At 45.4% G+C, this 16,014-nt stretch overlaps 1 protein-coding gene across 2 annotated transcripts in view; it reads left to right on the top strand.

The window, feature by feature from the left end:
• The window catches only part of TMEM198 (transmembrane protein 198), an 83,131-nt gene that overhangs the window by 26,891 nt on the left and 40,226 nt on the right, over positions 1–16,014 (top strand). For both annotated transcript variants that reach the window (XM_077447795.1, XM_077447796.1), the window contains exons 2-3: positions 5,189–5,451; positions 10,516–11,091. In XM_077447795.1, coding sequence (XP_077303921.1) covers positions 5,289–5,451; positions 10,516–11,091 — 739 coding nt within the window. In that variant the 5' untranslated portion in view covers positions 5,189–5,288. The remainder of the gene's footprint in view (positions 1–5,188; positions 5,452–10,515; positions 11,092–16,014) is intronic.

Below are 16,014 nucleotides of genomic sequence, written 5' to 3'. Positions count from 1 at the left end.
TTATACAATTTTCTTATTCAATTTTCCTTTCGATTTACGGAAACCATATAAGGCTGGATTCACACCTATGCATTTTTAGTGCTTTTTGCATTTTGCAGATTTGTACTACAGAATGTGTTCCATAGGAAACCATGTTAAATGGACTGTAGTGCATATCTGAAAATTAATTCACACTAATGCATTTTTTGATGCATTTTGCAAAAATGCAGGGAATTTTTTAAACATGGTTTCCTATGTTCACATCAATGCATTTTAGTGCCCATGCATTTGTGGAAAGGGACGGGGACTTTTTTTCCCGCAAAATGCAGCATTTTGCATGTAATAGAATTCAACGGACCTGCATCCAAAACGCAAGTACCGCGATTTTGCAGCGATTTGCGTTTTTTCATTTCTTTTTACACGGCATATAGCTGGTTGCTAAGGAGGGGGCCAGGAAGGTGGCCGCCACGTCCTTAGCAACCAATGAGTCATCAGCTGTCAGCTGACTTCCCGCTGAATGTAAAAAGAAAAATGCCGGCAAAAAAAAAAAAAAAATTGTGAAAAAAAAATAGTGTGGGTCCCCCCCTCCAGGTCCATACCAGGCCCTTGGGTCTAGTACACTACACTATATTTTTTTCCAGGTGAATGGGTAGGGGGACAATGTACCCCATACTCATTCACATAGGGGGGGGGGCCCAGGATCTGGGGGCCCCCCTGTTAAAGGGGGCTTGCAGATTCCGAATAGCCCCCTTCCCACAGACCCCGACAACCACTGGGAATAGGCCCTTGTACCCATCAACATGGGGGCAAGGTGCTTTGGGGTGGGGGGGTGCAGAGCCCCCCCTGCCCCAAAGCACCCATCCCTCCATATTGAGGGCATGCGGCCTGGTATGGTTCAGGAGGGGGGGGGTCGCTCGCTCGTCCCCTCCCTTTACTGACCTGCCGGGCTGCATGCTTGGATAAGGGTCTATGGATTTTGGGGGGACCCCCGTGCCATTTATTTTTAAATATTTTGGCGTGTGGTCCCCTCCGAATCCATACTAGACCCAAGGGCCTGGTATGGACCTGAGGGGGGGCCCGACGCCGTTTTTTCTGTCGTTTTTTTTTTTTAGCTGGCAATTCTTTTTCTTTTACATTCAGCGGGAAGCCCACTGACAACAGATAACTCATCGGTTGTTAAGGACACGACGGCCGGCCCCTCCTTAGCAACCAGCTATATGCAGTGTAAAAAAAGCAAATCGCAGCAAAGTCGCAGTAAAAATGTGTGTCCAAAAACGCGGCAAGCAACGCAAAAAGCACTGCAGAAACGCTCAAAAGCAACATGCATCAATCAATCAGGGAGGCCCTTGGACTGCATAGTTGAAGGTAAATCTAAAGGAAATAGGATAAGAAAATTGTATGATGTATAGGCAGCCTACAGCTGAAGTTTACTGCCTATATTTTACTTTCCCTGCTTCCTCCTTCCGATATCAACATGTTAATAGGATTTTTAAATAAAGACTTTCTGCTTTCATTACATATCTTATTTTAGACAAATGCCGTCACTGGGTCCTCTTGCTACTCTATGTAATGCAGGCAGATCATGGCTGGCGGTAGGGGCTGGCCGGGTACTATACATAGCTTCCTGAAAACATCACAGCATCCTGCTACGATGCATAAAAAAAATAGTAATACAAGAGCTGAAATACTTATCTTTCCCAGAAGATATGCTGCTCCAGACTCCCTCCAGTGCTGCTCACACAAAAAAGAGCTCAGGCATCTGGTCGTTTGAACTCATTTCATGCTAAGACTCCCTTTCAGCAGAGGTCACTCATAACGAAGGACACCTATTAGAAAAAGTATGTAGGCATTGGACACACCCCCTGCCACGCCCCCTTAAAGTGGAGTTCCACCCAAAAATGGAACTTCTACTTTTTGGAATCCTCCCCCCTCCAGTGTCACATTTGGCACTATTCAGGGAGGAGTAGGGAGCAGATACCTGTCTAATACAGGTATTTGCCCCACTTCCTGGCATAGATCACTGCACTTTCTGCGCCTACTCTGTCCTCCCCCGCTGTCTTCTGGGACAGCAGGGACCAGTGAGGACGCCCAGCGCGACTTGCGCATGGATATTAGGGAACCATGAAGTGAAGCCGCATGGCTTCACTTTCTGATTCCCCTACCGAGGATGGCAACGGCAGCAACCGAGAGCCGATGAACAGATCGGCTCCGGCTGCTGACATCGTAGGCTCCCTGGACAGGTAAGTGTCCTTATATTAAAAGTCAGCAGCTGCAGTATTTGTAGCTGCTGGCTTTTAATTTTTTTTTTTTTTCAGCGGACCTCTGCTTTAAAGGATAATTATACAAAAAAATTATTGGTTAAACCCATAAGTGCTTTTTTTTAACCACATCTATTCTTTTATATTGGCTTTTGACATTTATAAATGCAGCAATTTAGAAATTGGATGAAAGGTTTAGCACTGGGAAACACTTTTTGAAAGATAAATAGTGTACTTTATATACAATTATATAGATCAGACCAAAATGAGGGGGAGAGAGGGACGGAAGGACTTTTTTCCAAATCAGGGACAGTCCCTCTTAATCAGGGACAGTTGGGAGGTATGGCTTAGAGCAGCATTCAAGATCAGGATGTGTCCAGGCCAGTGATGGAGTGACACCCCCCTGCTGCGTGTGGCTACAGAGGAAGCGATTCCATAGAGGCAGACAGGCAGACTTTTTAGCGATCCTGCAGCTGGCGATTTGTCTCTAGTGGAATCACCCATAGGCGTGTGCACAGGGTGTGCCAGGTGTGCCCAGGCCCACCCTAATCACCCTGTGCAGCACAGATTCCCCCTACTGCCCTGCCCCCCCCCTTCCTCCCACCGTGTGTCCAGCTTCCTTCCTCTCCTAACGGCTGCTGTTGAAGGGATTTTTTAGGATGAGTGGGAGAAGGGGCCGGTAAATATGTAATTTACCAGCACCTTTAATTTTCTGAATGAACATTGTAAGTGATCGGTAGTGTGTGTTTGAGCTTTGGGGTGCACACCCTAATGCAATAGGCTGCGCACACCTATGGAATCACCTGTGTGTCTTCAGCCTTAAGAGCCGTCCATTGATGGTGCGATTTTCTTTCCTGCAACCACAGTCAGTGTTGACGGAGGAATCCCTCCCATGGAGCTATTGTGTACTCCCGGTGAGGGGCAGGGAGGGAGAACACCCAGTGGCAATAATCGCATGAAACCTCCTACAGGCTGGTTGTACCCAAGTTGATTGATCAATCAACTTGGGTAAAATCAGCCTGCCCATACATGGATCAAATCTGCTACGGCCGGTGTTCTATCGAGAAATGCCTCCCATCGCAAAATGCCTCAGATGGGTCTGCACATGCGCGGTACCAAACGTCACTCCAGGTGATATGTTCATCAGCTGACACGACGTAAACACCATCGAGGCATTATCTGACTCTATGCAAACAGCGGAGGGAGAACGTACTTGTCAGATTGGGCCACGCTGTTGCGGGGTGGGTCTTGTCTATATTGAACAGCGTGTTTTCTGTCTGTTGCACGGCGGGTTTAGTGATTTAAACAGCGGGTTTTGCCTGTGTCTAAGGGCGGGTTAATACACACACAAAACCCGCCCTTCAACACACCCACAACCCGCCCTGCAATAGCGAGGAAGAATCTGACAATTACATTCTCCTCCTCGTCAGATACTGCCTCTGATCTGCGCAAGTGCTGCGTTGACATCACGCCAGCTGATCAACATATCAGCTGGAGTGATGTTGTGTACTGCGCATACGCACACCCATCAGAAATTTTTCGACGTGGAGCAATATTCGATAGAACACTGGCTTTAGGGTCACCATCCACATTACAATCTTAGGCCGCGTACACACGCGCGGACTGTTCGCCCAACTTTGTCCGTCCAACAGTTTCGGCAAACAGTCCGCTCAAACTTAGCATGGACGGACATGGCCACACACGACGGACGAACAGTTTGCTGAAACCGTGCGCGATGACGTGAATGGCACGTACGACGGGACGAAAAATACGACGTCCTATACACTGCATTATAGCTTTCGGCGTGAAAATCCTTTCTGAGCATGCGCGAGACTTAGTTGGCCGAACAAGCCTACACACGAGCGAACAGTCCGCTGAAACCTTGTTTCAGCGGACAGTTTTTCGGAATTTCCGTAAGACCTTGTTCGTCCAACTGTCCGCTGAAACTGTCCGCTGAAGCCCCACACACGAGCGGACTGTCCGCCCAAACACTGTTCAGCGGACAAGGTTGGGCGAACAGTCCGCGCGTGTGTACGCGGCCTTACAGTCAACCTCGGATTTACCAAAACGATGTATTATGAGAACCTACCTCATCTATCCAATCAGTCTATATCAAGTCAAGTAGATTTTTGCACCACATAGTTGATGGGAGATCATACAATCAGATTGTATAGTGCATGATCAGCCTTATGCTGGGTACACACGATCGGAAACTCGGCCAGCAAAAGACAGATGAGAGCTTTTGGTCGGAAAATGTGACCGTGTGTATGCTCCATCGGACTTTTGCTGGCTGAATTCCAGCCAGCAAAACATTGAGGGCAGGTTCTCAATTTTTGGGTCGGAAAAAGTTCTGATCGGAAATTCCGATTGTCTGTAGCAATTCCAACGTGCAAAATTCCTATGCATGCTCGGAAACAATTAGACGCATGCTTGGAAGCATTGAACTTAATTTTCTCGGCTCGTCATAGTGTTGTACGTCACCGTGTTCTTGATGGTCGAAAGTTCAGAGAACTTTTGTGTGACCGTGTGTATGCAAGCCAAGCTTGAGCGGAATTCTGTCGGAAAAACCATCCAAGATTTTTCTGACGGAAAATCCGCTCGTGTGTACACGCCATTTACTATAACTGGAAAGTCTGATTCTTTGTAGCCTTAGGCAATCCATGAATGATGAGATGATTGTCACCCGATGTAGGCAAATAACAACAGGATTGGGAAACTTCACTTGTCTGTGGGCTAGCTGAAACCTTTGTCAACAACGGCAGGGTGATCAATCAGTGAAGAGTTGGGTTCAATATTTGCTGGTCTTGTCTGTGGCCTTTGATTTTCTGACCTCCATCTCACATCTGTGACCGGTCTCATATGAAGTAACCTGTATTGAAGTTGCACTGTTCTACTTTTTACGTCTTGCCTCGTTAACTGATCATGTCTTTGTCTTTGGTCACCTTTTATAGGACCATCGATAAGGCTCTGTACATGGAATTGGCTCCGTAATACGGATTTGTGAAGAACAATCACACCTGGACATACAATCCCATATCTCCTCCTGGGGACATGACCGCCACTATGCAAACCCTTCCCTTCAAGCAGTTTGCTCCGGAGCCAGGGCAGGATTGGCCACCACAATGCGAGCAGGAGATCGAGAGGAGGTACCAGGTGGTGCCCTCTGTGGTCTGTGCCATGTGCTGCCTTTTCGGGATCATCTATTGCTTCTTTGGTGAGTATGTCTGGAGAAACCAACCTTCATTTTATATTTCAGTATTTTTATTTGTCACACAGAGCTCAACATATCGTCAATCAAGTAGCTTGTATTTGAACAGGATGTGCATGTTCAATAATTAAACATAGATATAAAATACGAGATTGGGATAGGCAATCCTATAAACAGTATTTTCCAGTAAAGATCCCCTCAAGCACCATTAACGTTAAATGATGATGGCTGTTTGGCAATATTAGCTAATCCAAGGGTCTCCGAATTTTCTAAACAATGGGCCAGTTTACTGTCCTTCAGCCTTGGTTCACACTGACTGCGTGAAAGAAATTGTGAGAGTTCAGCTTCCGTTCAGTTTCCATCCCACATGTCAGTCCCGATCTCTGGGGTGATTTCAGAGACAACTGTGCGGGTTTCTGCACAGATGTCATTGGAAATCGCACCCCGAAATCGACAAAAGCAGTACAGAAACGACTTTTGAAAATCAGTGCAGCGCCACCCATTAGGACGGTGTCATTGCCGCCAATTGCTGCTGATTTGGCATGCGATTTGACATCGCTCCAATGTGAACTAGGGCTCAGACTTTAGTTGGGCCGGACTGTGGACAGCGGGAGTAGAACATGCCCCAGCATTAGTGGGAGTAAATATTGACTCAGGCTTGGTGGTCAGTGGGAGTAAAAAAATGATATAGTTCCTGTGATTAATAAGGCCCCATTATTGATACTAATGGGAGGAATAGTGCCCAATCTTTGTAGTCAGAGGGATGAATAATGTTCCATCATTTATTTCAGTGGAAAGAATAGTGATTCGTTGCTGTAATCAGTAAAAGGAATAATGCCCCATTGTTGGTGTCACTGGGAGGAATAGTTCCCCATCTTTGGTGTCAGTGAGAGGAATAGCACCTTATCGTAGTGGGAGGAATAGTGCCTCATCTTTAATATGGGTGGGGGGAATAGTGCCCTATCATTAGTGCCAGTGGGAGAAATAATGCCCCATCTGCGTCAGTAGGAGGAGTAGTGCCCCATCGGTGTCAGTGGGAGGAATAGTGCCCCAAAGTTGATATCAGTGGGAAGAATAGGACCCTATCTTTGATGTCAGTGAGAGAAATAGTGTTCCATCAATTTTATGCAGAGGGAAGAAAAATTCTCTATTGTTGGTATCAGTGAAAGGAATAATGCCCCATCGTTGGTGTCAGTGGGAGAAACAGTGCCCCAAAAGCCAGATAAAGGCAAAGGCAAAAGCAAAGGCCTGCATCTGACCCACAGACCGCATTTTGGAGACTACTGCTATAAAGGATAGAGAGAAATGGGAATAGTGCCCTGTTGATGATGTCATTGGGAGGAACAGTGCCCCACCTTTGGTATCAGTGAGAGGAATAGTGTTCCATCATTTATATCAGTGGAAGGAATTTTACCCCATTGTTGGTGTCAATAAAAGTTATAGTACCCAATTATTGGTTTCAGTGGAAAGAATTATACCCCATTGCTGTTGTCAGTGGGAGGAATAGCGCCCCATCATTGGTATCAATGGGAGGAATTATTCCCCAGCTGTTGGTGTCAGTGGAAGACATGATGCCTCATCATTGGCATCAGTGGAAGGATTAGTGCTTGTATCAGTGGGAGTAATAGCTCCCCAAGCGCAAGATAAAAGCAAGCAAAGGGCTGCAGTTTGGCAACCACTGAATTAAACAATGCTCAAGTGGTCCATAGTACTAGAAAAGATAATTGGCCAACTCTATACTTATCCCATAATAATAATAAAATAATAAAAGAAGTGGAGATGAAGAAGCAAGAAGACAAGAAAGGGGGAAAACAGGAAAGAAATGAGATGCCAAAGATCCCCATCATCAATGATTCTCTTTTCCAGTCACCCAGCAGAGTTGTACTGTATCCAGGGTTGCTGCATTGAATTTAGCTTGAGTATCACTCAGGATACTTGATCATTTGTTGTTGATCAAGATCCAGTTGAGCTAATGTTTAACTATGTGATGAAGACTGTATATTTTCTCCAACTCTGAGCAATCTGCCCTTCATTAAAATCCAAGAGATGCAGAAACAGACAATATCAACTGGAATGGAGCTACCAGTCCCAGATCATCCTTGCCAGCCTCAGGGGCTAGTAGTTCCATTGCAATTGAAAGAGCCATATATTGCCTAATCTTTCAAAAGATGATGGGCTTCAAGTGTGAAGGTGCCTGAAAGAACGAAGATTAGGTTTAAGGTAAGGGGTAGTCAAGTGTTATGCCGCGTGCACACGACTGGACTTTCCAGCAGAAAAGGTCAGACGGTCTTCCCGACACAGTTACGATGGACTTCCGAACGAACGGACTTGCCCACACACGAATGGACCAAAGTCCGTTAGTTTTGAACGTGATGACATACAACGGGACTAGAAAAGCCAATAGCTGCCCTTGCGTTGTATTTGGTCAGTCGGACCAGCATTCAGACGAACGGTTTTCCCGATAGAAATTGATTCCGTCGGACAGATTTGAACCTTTCTATTTCTACGTCCGTCTGAATTTTTGAAGAAAAAAGTCAGATGAAGCCCACACATGATTGTAATATGTCGGACCTTTTCAGCTGGAAAAATTGGTTGTGTGTACGTGACATTAGTGTCAAGTTTAGGGTTAGGATATGAAGGGGGGGGGGGGGGTTCCTGTTAGGTGAAGGTTTGGGCTTCAGGATACATTTGAAGGATCAAAATTAATGTATTAGGGTAAGGCTGCACTCACACTACAGAATTTCAAATCGCTGGCAGATATGCCACGAATCTGCGTGCGATTTGACAGTGCTGAGGTGTGAATGACAAAACGTAGGACTCGCATTCCAGATACCTTTGATTTGTATGACACCTCAAATCGCAGTACAGGTCTGCCGCGATTGACTGTGCTTTTTAAATGGTCCCGCAGTCTTCTGGGACCTGTGGGGGGGGAAGGAGGAGGGGGGACGAACTTCTGCTCAGATCACTGTGGTGATCTGACTGGAAGTGGGAGTGGGTACCTGTCAAAACCAGGTAACCGCATCCCCAAAAAAGTGCCAAATGTGGCAATGCATAGGGGGATGCAAACAAGTGAAACTTCCCCTTTTGGGTGAAGTTCTGCTTTAAGTTTTAGGAGCTAAGTTACGTTTTAGGGTTCGGTTAAGTGTTGGGGTTTAGGTTTTAGGATTAGGTAAGGTGTTGAGAGTTAGGTTTTAGAAGTAAAGTTTAGTGCAAGGGTGAGGTTAATTGTTTAAGGTTGAGTTGTAGCGTGAAGTATAACAATTTGAAAGGGAGAAAGGTTAAGTTCTGAAGGTCAGTGATTCGACAGCCACTGTGCCATCAACTCCAGCCACTGTGCCCCATCAAATGCAGCGACTGTGCCCCATCAAATGTAGCCTGTGTACCCATCATATGCAGCCTGTGTGCCCATCATATGCAGCCTGTGTGCCCATCATATGTAGCCTGTGCTCATCATATGCAGCCTGTGTGCCCGTATGTAGCCTGTGTGCCCACCATAAAGCACCTGTGCCCACCATACAGCACCTGTGTGCCCATCATATGCAGCCTGTGTGTGTACATCATATGCAGCCTGTGTGTGCCCATCATATGCTGCCTCTGTGACCCCTGCTTATCGTCTGACTGGCACACACTTACCCCATCCTGGTGGCGGGTGATGGTGGCGAGGTGTGGGACATGCAGCAGGTAACAGCAGCGTGCTCCTGTGTCCATCCGTGGATCTCTGTCCCCTCCCATTCTGTTCCTCTGCTCTCTTCCGTTCAAGATGCCTGTGCCTTCAGCCATTCAGGTGACGGGTATTAGATCCATGCCTCCTGATTGCCTAAGAGGTGGCTCAATGTTAGCAAAGCAAATATTAATTTGCTTTGCTGACCCAGCTGGGTGAACTGCGTGCGCAATGCTTTGCGCTCGCAGTTCACCTTTTTTGAACACCCCCGCCGCTATAATTCAGGCACCCAAAAAGGGGCCGGACGCCTGAATAGTGGGTGTCTACAGTGGCCATGGATAGATTCATGCAATGCATGAATCTATGCATGCTACACAGATAGGGGTGGCTAGAGAGAGGGGCGGCGCCCACACACTCTTATGGACGCACCACCACTGGTCAAATTAATAAATACTTTTTTTGTTTGGGTAATTCCGTTCATTTCAGAATCGAATGTTAAAAGCAAACCTTTTTTGGAATACAGTTTTACCTTGGATTACAAGCATAATCGTTCCAGAAGCATGCTTGTAATCCAAAGCACTCATATATCAAAGCGAGTGTGTCCCCATAGGAATCAATGGAAACGCAGATAATTTATTCCAGTGTCACTATTAGTGTATGCAGTACCACATGTGGCCAGAGGTGGGGGGGCGCTGGAGACACTCAAACACTCTGAGACACTGGGGAGCGGAGTGTCTCCGAGCGTCACTGCACCTCTGGCCACATGCGGTACTGCACACCCCAGAGGCTTGCATCCTGCTCATCTTGCAAGACAATGCTCACAAATCGAGTCAGGATTTAAAAAAAAAAAAAACAGCTTGTATTGCGAAACGCTCTGTACTTTCAAATGTCACTTGTCAAGTCATCGAAAATACAGATTTTTCCTTTTCATATGAATGTTCCTACAAACGTTCTTCAGGAAGTCTACTAGTTTATGGCTGGCTGTATAATTCTGCATCCATTTCTGAGGACCTCACTTATAAATAAATCACTTTGATATTATTCAAAATATTTGAATAAGATAGAAAGAGTCCAGAGAAGGGCAACAAAATAGCGAAAGGTTTGAAGGATAAAACAGAGATTGCAGAATTTAGAAATTAGTAGCATTTTGGATAGCGTAAGGCCTGACTCCAAGGTCGCACGACTTTCAGTGCAACTTTGGAGCCTGACTTTGATACGACGAAAAAAAAAAAATTGTGAATATACAGTACGTTAGGAAGAAGACTTTATTATATGCGTCTAATAAATATATAGTCTTTAGATGCCTCTTATATTTTTATTCTCTCACTATTACTAAAAAATGATGAGTAATCCAATGTAACCTGCACATGATTATGATGTTCTGATTGCTATCCAATTGTCCCTTGCAGGTTACCGCTGCTTCAAGGCTGTCATGTTCTTGACGGGTCTGATGTTTGGCTCAGTGGTCATCTTCATGCTCTGCTATAAGGAACGGGTTCTGGACACGCAGCTGAGTGTGGAAGCCAGCGTTGGCATTGGCCTGGGCATCGGTGTCCTTTGTGGACTGGTTACCATGCTGGTGAGGAGCGTTGGACTGTTCATGGTGGGCTTGTTGCTAGGGCTACTGCTTGCCATAGCAGCGCTAATCGTCATGGAACAGTTTTACCACCCGCGCACCGTCTGGGTTCCGGTGGCGCTTCTGCTCGGGATTGGGATGCTCTTTGCCGTGTTGACCTTACAGTGGCAGCGCTTCTTCACCACACTCTCCACTGCTGTCTTTGGCAGTGCCATCATGACTGTGACTGTGGATTACTTCATTGAGCTCTTTCTTCTGGTGCAGTACGTGTACCAGCGCATGAAGGTTGACCCTCCACAGCCCGTCTGCTGGTACAGCTGGGTCATCCTCGGGATCTGGCCTGTGCTCAGCTTACTGGGAGTACTCGTCCAGTGGAAAGTCACAGCAGAGGGATACTCACACACAGAAGGTAAGCTAACGCCATCAGTCACTAACTTATATACTGCATTGTATTGAACTGATGTGCATTCGCTCTGCCCCCTCACATACACACTATTCGATGGTTTATAACCAGCCAGCCTTCTCCTGTCTATAACAGTGGTAGAGATGCAAGAAAATGAGGTGTAATGTAGGATAAACACACAAAACATACATTATGTGGCCAAAAGTTGGAGGAAACGTGACCTATGCAGCTAAAGGAATGTGGACAGCCCTACAAATGAATGAGTTCAGATGTTTCCACTGAGGAGTATTGGTAATGATACAGCATACAAAAGACATTGTAGACAATTGTGTACTTCAGACCTTCTGTACCTGCATAACTACAAGTAAGCTCCATAAAGACATGGATTGATGGTTTAATGTGTTGAGGAACTCAAGGGGCCTCAACCCTACCCTACCGAACACCTTTGGGATGAATTTTAGCACCAGTTGGTAGTCAGGTCCTCTCATCTAACACCAGTACCTAAGCTCGCGAATGCTTTTTAGCTTAATAGGCACAAATTCCCACATATACCCTCCAAAAGCTTATATAAAGCCTTCCTAGAAGACTGGAGGCTGTATAGCCACAATGAGGGAGAGCAACCAATTGGATTGGGTTTTTGACTGGGCTGTCCAACAAACTCATATAGGTGTGATAGACACATTTGACCATATATTGTATGATAACTGTGGTATCTGGCAAAATATGTAATTCTGTTCAGCCAGTCTTGTGATACACACATCCCTGGTGGTAAGATTGTAGCCTTATATGTCACCTACCTGCCTCGAGCTCAGATAGCAAGCAATTGTGCTGCCAGTTTGAAAATGACTTGCTAAGCTATTGCTAGACTTGCCAGGCTTTACAAGTTTGTTGCACAATTGCAGAAAGTCCACATTGCATGACTCCAGATCATATTTTTTTGCAAACATTCTGCAAGTCTGCTGCAAGTACTGGTTCAATTATGTTGTGTAATAGTCTTCCCACCACAGGGGTCACTGTGGCTGGATTTTCATGCTGTAGACTTGCAGAGCTCTTGCTGTAGACTCACCACTGCAACTTTTCTCTTGCTAGATACTTGCCACCAAAATTTGCTACAAATTGGAAAAGTGTCAACTAGAACTTGTGCTTGAAGTGCTTTGCAAGTGTACAACTTGCCAGTGAAAAATTCAACACTGCCACAAATTTGTGGCAAGTTTTTTTGCTATCTAGGAGCCTCCTCACTGGACTGTGAATATGCATCTTCATGCTGCCTATCATGTAGGTCTGCCTAAGCACCTCCCAGCCAGCTCCTGCTGCCTGAAATATGTTAGGATGATAGCTATAAGCACTTCAAGAGTCTTTATTCATACAGTGTTCATTGAAAGCTGTGGGGTTGTCATTGAGCATGGACAGAAAACATTCTTGGTAGCACAGAAGTTGGAGTTAAAACAATCTAATTTGGCTTGTCTTGATGTTAGACAAACCCAAACCCTTGTACCACTTACAGGCCAGCCTTGAATTCTTTCTGATTCCCTGCAATCAGCCCTGTGCCAAGGCCCTGGAGTTCACATCAGTGTCACATAAAGATAAGCAACAAAGTTTCATGGCCTGGAGTCAGGCTCGGAAAACAGTAGCTATAGCAGTGGAGCTAATGATGGTGGAGATGGGTTTTGCTGAATGTTGTTTCGAGGTCATGGACCTCAGGCTTGCCCCACCAAAGAGGTGAACAGGCGGGGTCCAGTAGTAGATTTAGCAGGTAAAGATCAAGCAGAAGGTCAGGAAACAAGCCAAAAGGTCAGTAACTAATGGTTGCAGGTTGGGATTAAGCAGAAGGGTAGTCGAGGAACAAGCCAAAGGTTGGTAACAAATGGTAGCAAGGATACGGACTGAGAGACAAAAGTGAGATATTGGCTGCAGGGAGCACAATAATCTGGCAAACAGGAAGAACAGAGACATTGCTTAACCACTTCCCACCCGGCCAATGCATATATACGGCCGGGTGGGAGCCGTCTACTCCTGATAGGACGTTCAGGAACGTCCTTCAGGAGTAGCGGGATCGCGCGCGCCCGCGCAGCGGCGCAATCCCGATGTGCTCGTGTCACCCGGACACGGCACATCTCAGATCGGCAGGAGGGCTCTGTGATTGGCCCTCCTGATCACATGACGGCCGTGTTCAATCACGGCCGTCATGTGATGTAAACAAACAGCCGGTTGCTAGGCAATCGGCTCTCCTCTCCTCACACGGAAGTCACCGCTGAGGAGAGGAGAGCAGAACGCTGCAGCCGGCTGATGATCAGTGAGTATGGGCTGCTTTTTACAGCTTTTTACTCACTGATCATCAGTGTAGTGTAAACACACAACACACCACACAGTACAAACACAGTCCCCACATATGTCCCCAAAACACACATGTCCCCAAAACATACATGTCCCCAAATAATAAAAAAACATGTCCCTAATAATAAAAACATGTCCCCCACATATGTCCCACTAAAATCACATGTCCCAATGATTATCTGCACACATATGTACGTGATCACCTGCACACATATGTACATGATCATTTGCGTACATATGTCCGTGATCACACAAACCAATTATTATACACTTAACGCAGGGCTCGACAAAACCCGGGCGCCCGGTCGCATTTGCGACTAGAATTCCAGACCTGGCGCCTGGGGCAGCACAGCTGGGGGTATGCTGTCTCCGTGGCCCCCCCCCGGCGCGATCGCGTCGGGCCGCGCCGCCGCCGGCCGGTAATTTAGCCCCCGGCTTTGAGGCCTTCTACGATCCTATGGTTCCTTCTGTAATCTGGCGCCCTCTTGTGGTGGCCGTTGGAATTACAACCAGCAATGCTAATGGATGTAATGCTAATTTTCCCTGTCTGCCAGCCTATCTTTCTTCCCTTTACTCAGAACCCCTAAAAATTATATATATATTTTATTCTAACACCCTAGAGAATAAAATGGTGGTCGTTGCAATACTGTTTGTCACACCGTATTTGCACAGCGGACTTACAAGCGCACTTTTTTGGGGAAAATGTATTTAATAAAAAAAAAAAAAATAAGACAGTAAAGTTAGCCCAATTTTTTTTAATATTGTGAAAGATAATGTTGCGTCGAGTAAATCGATACCAAACATGTCATGCTTCAAAATTGCGCCCGCTCATCGAATGGCGACAAACTTTTACCCTTTAAAATCTCCATAGGCGACATTTAAAAAATTCTACAGGTTGCACTTTTTAAGTTACAGAGGAGGTCTGGGGCTAGAATTATTGCTCTCACTCTACCGATCGCAGCGATACCTCACATGTGTGGTTTGAACACCGCTTTCATATATGCGTTCGCTTCTGCACGCAAGCTTGGCGGGACAGGGCGCGTTTAAAATATTTTTTTTTTATTTTAACTTTTATTTTTATTTTTTTCACTGTTCTTTAAAAAAAAAAAAAAAAAAAATGTGTGTCACTTTTGTTCCTATTACAAGGAATGTAAAAATCCCTTGTAATAGAAAAAAGCATGACAGGTCCTCTTGTATATGAGATCTGGGGTCAGAGAGACCTCACATCTCATATTTACACTAAAATGCAATTTAAAAAAAAAAATTGTCATTTGAAAAAAAAAAAAAAAAATGTCCCTCTAAGAGCTATGGGGGGCAATGACTTGGAGACAGGTGGGGGGCTTGGGGCTATCTTCCCCTCACTTGTCTCCATGTCAGGCCAGGGACAGGTCCGGATCGCCATCACGGACCCGGCTCCTAACTTTTTTAGCTGGCTCCTAGATTCCAAGCAAATTTGTCAACCCCTGACTTAACGGAATTTTTTTTACCAAAAACATGTAGCAGAATACATTTTGGCTTAAATTTATGACAAAATTTGATTTTATTGGATTTCTTTTCAAATAGAAAAAAGAAAATATTGTTTTTTTTCCAAATTTCCGCTATTTTTGCGCTTATATCACAAAAGAAAAAAAACGGAGTCGTGAATAAATAACACCAAAATAAAGCTCTATTTGTGCGAACAAAATGATAACAATTTCATTTGGGTACAGAGTAGCATGACCGCGCAATTGTCACTGAAAGCTCTAGAGCGATGAAAGCTGAAAATTGGGCTGGGAAGGAAGGGGGTGAAAGTGCCCTGTATTGTAGTGGTTAAATGAGGAAGTTCGTGGGAGGTGCAAAGAGTTCAAGGTTCAAGACAAACAACATGGGTTGTGCTGGAGCTGGAGAGAGTCCAAAGAAAAGCAACGTAATTAATAAGGGAACTGGAGGACCTCAATTATGGGGAACGACTACAAGCACAAAATGTATTCTCGCTGGAGAAGAAACTCTTGAGAAGGGACATGTTAGCGATTTACAAATATATCAATGGTGATCCCAGCATAGGAAAAACCGATTCAGTCTCAGGAAGTGTAAGAGGACATGGGGCCACACAATGAGATTGGAGGAGAAGCAGTTTAACCTTAAGCTGCACAGGGGGGGTTTTTCACTGTCTGGGCGATAAGGATGTGGAACTCTTTTCCACAATTGGTGGTGTCAGCGGGGAGTATAGATATTTTTAAAAGACTCTTGGACATGCATCTTAGAGAACACAACATACAAGGATATGGGAAATGATTATCGACACTAACACACATACACCTACACATGTTGAACTGGATCGACTATTGTCTTTATTCAACCTTACCTATTATGTAACTATGTACGATTCAAGATAGGATCATTCAAGGAATTGTCCAGGGAACTGTCCAGCATTTCAGGTGGCTCAGCAAGCAGAGTCATTGCCAGACACAGCAGATGTCCCAGGTTGAAGTCTAGGCCCTGACACAAAGTGATACAGAAATAGAAAGGAATGCAGACAGTAAAAATATTGTAAAAGAAGAAGCCAGACCAGACCACAAGAGGCTTCAATCAAGAAATCCACCAGAAGCAATAAAG

Source organism: Lithobates pipiens, unplaced genomic scaffold (assembly GCF_037356315.1).
Source record: "Lithobates pipiens isolate NorthernLeopardFrog02 unplaced genomic scaffold, aLitPip1_a1.2 Scaffold_22, whole genome shotgun sequence".
Classification (NCBI taxonomy): Eukaryota; Metazoa; Chordata; class Amphibia; order Anura; family Ranidae; genus Lithobates; species Lithobates pipiens.
This window is presented reverse-complemented; position numbering and strand designations above follow the sequence as displayed.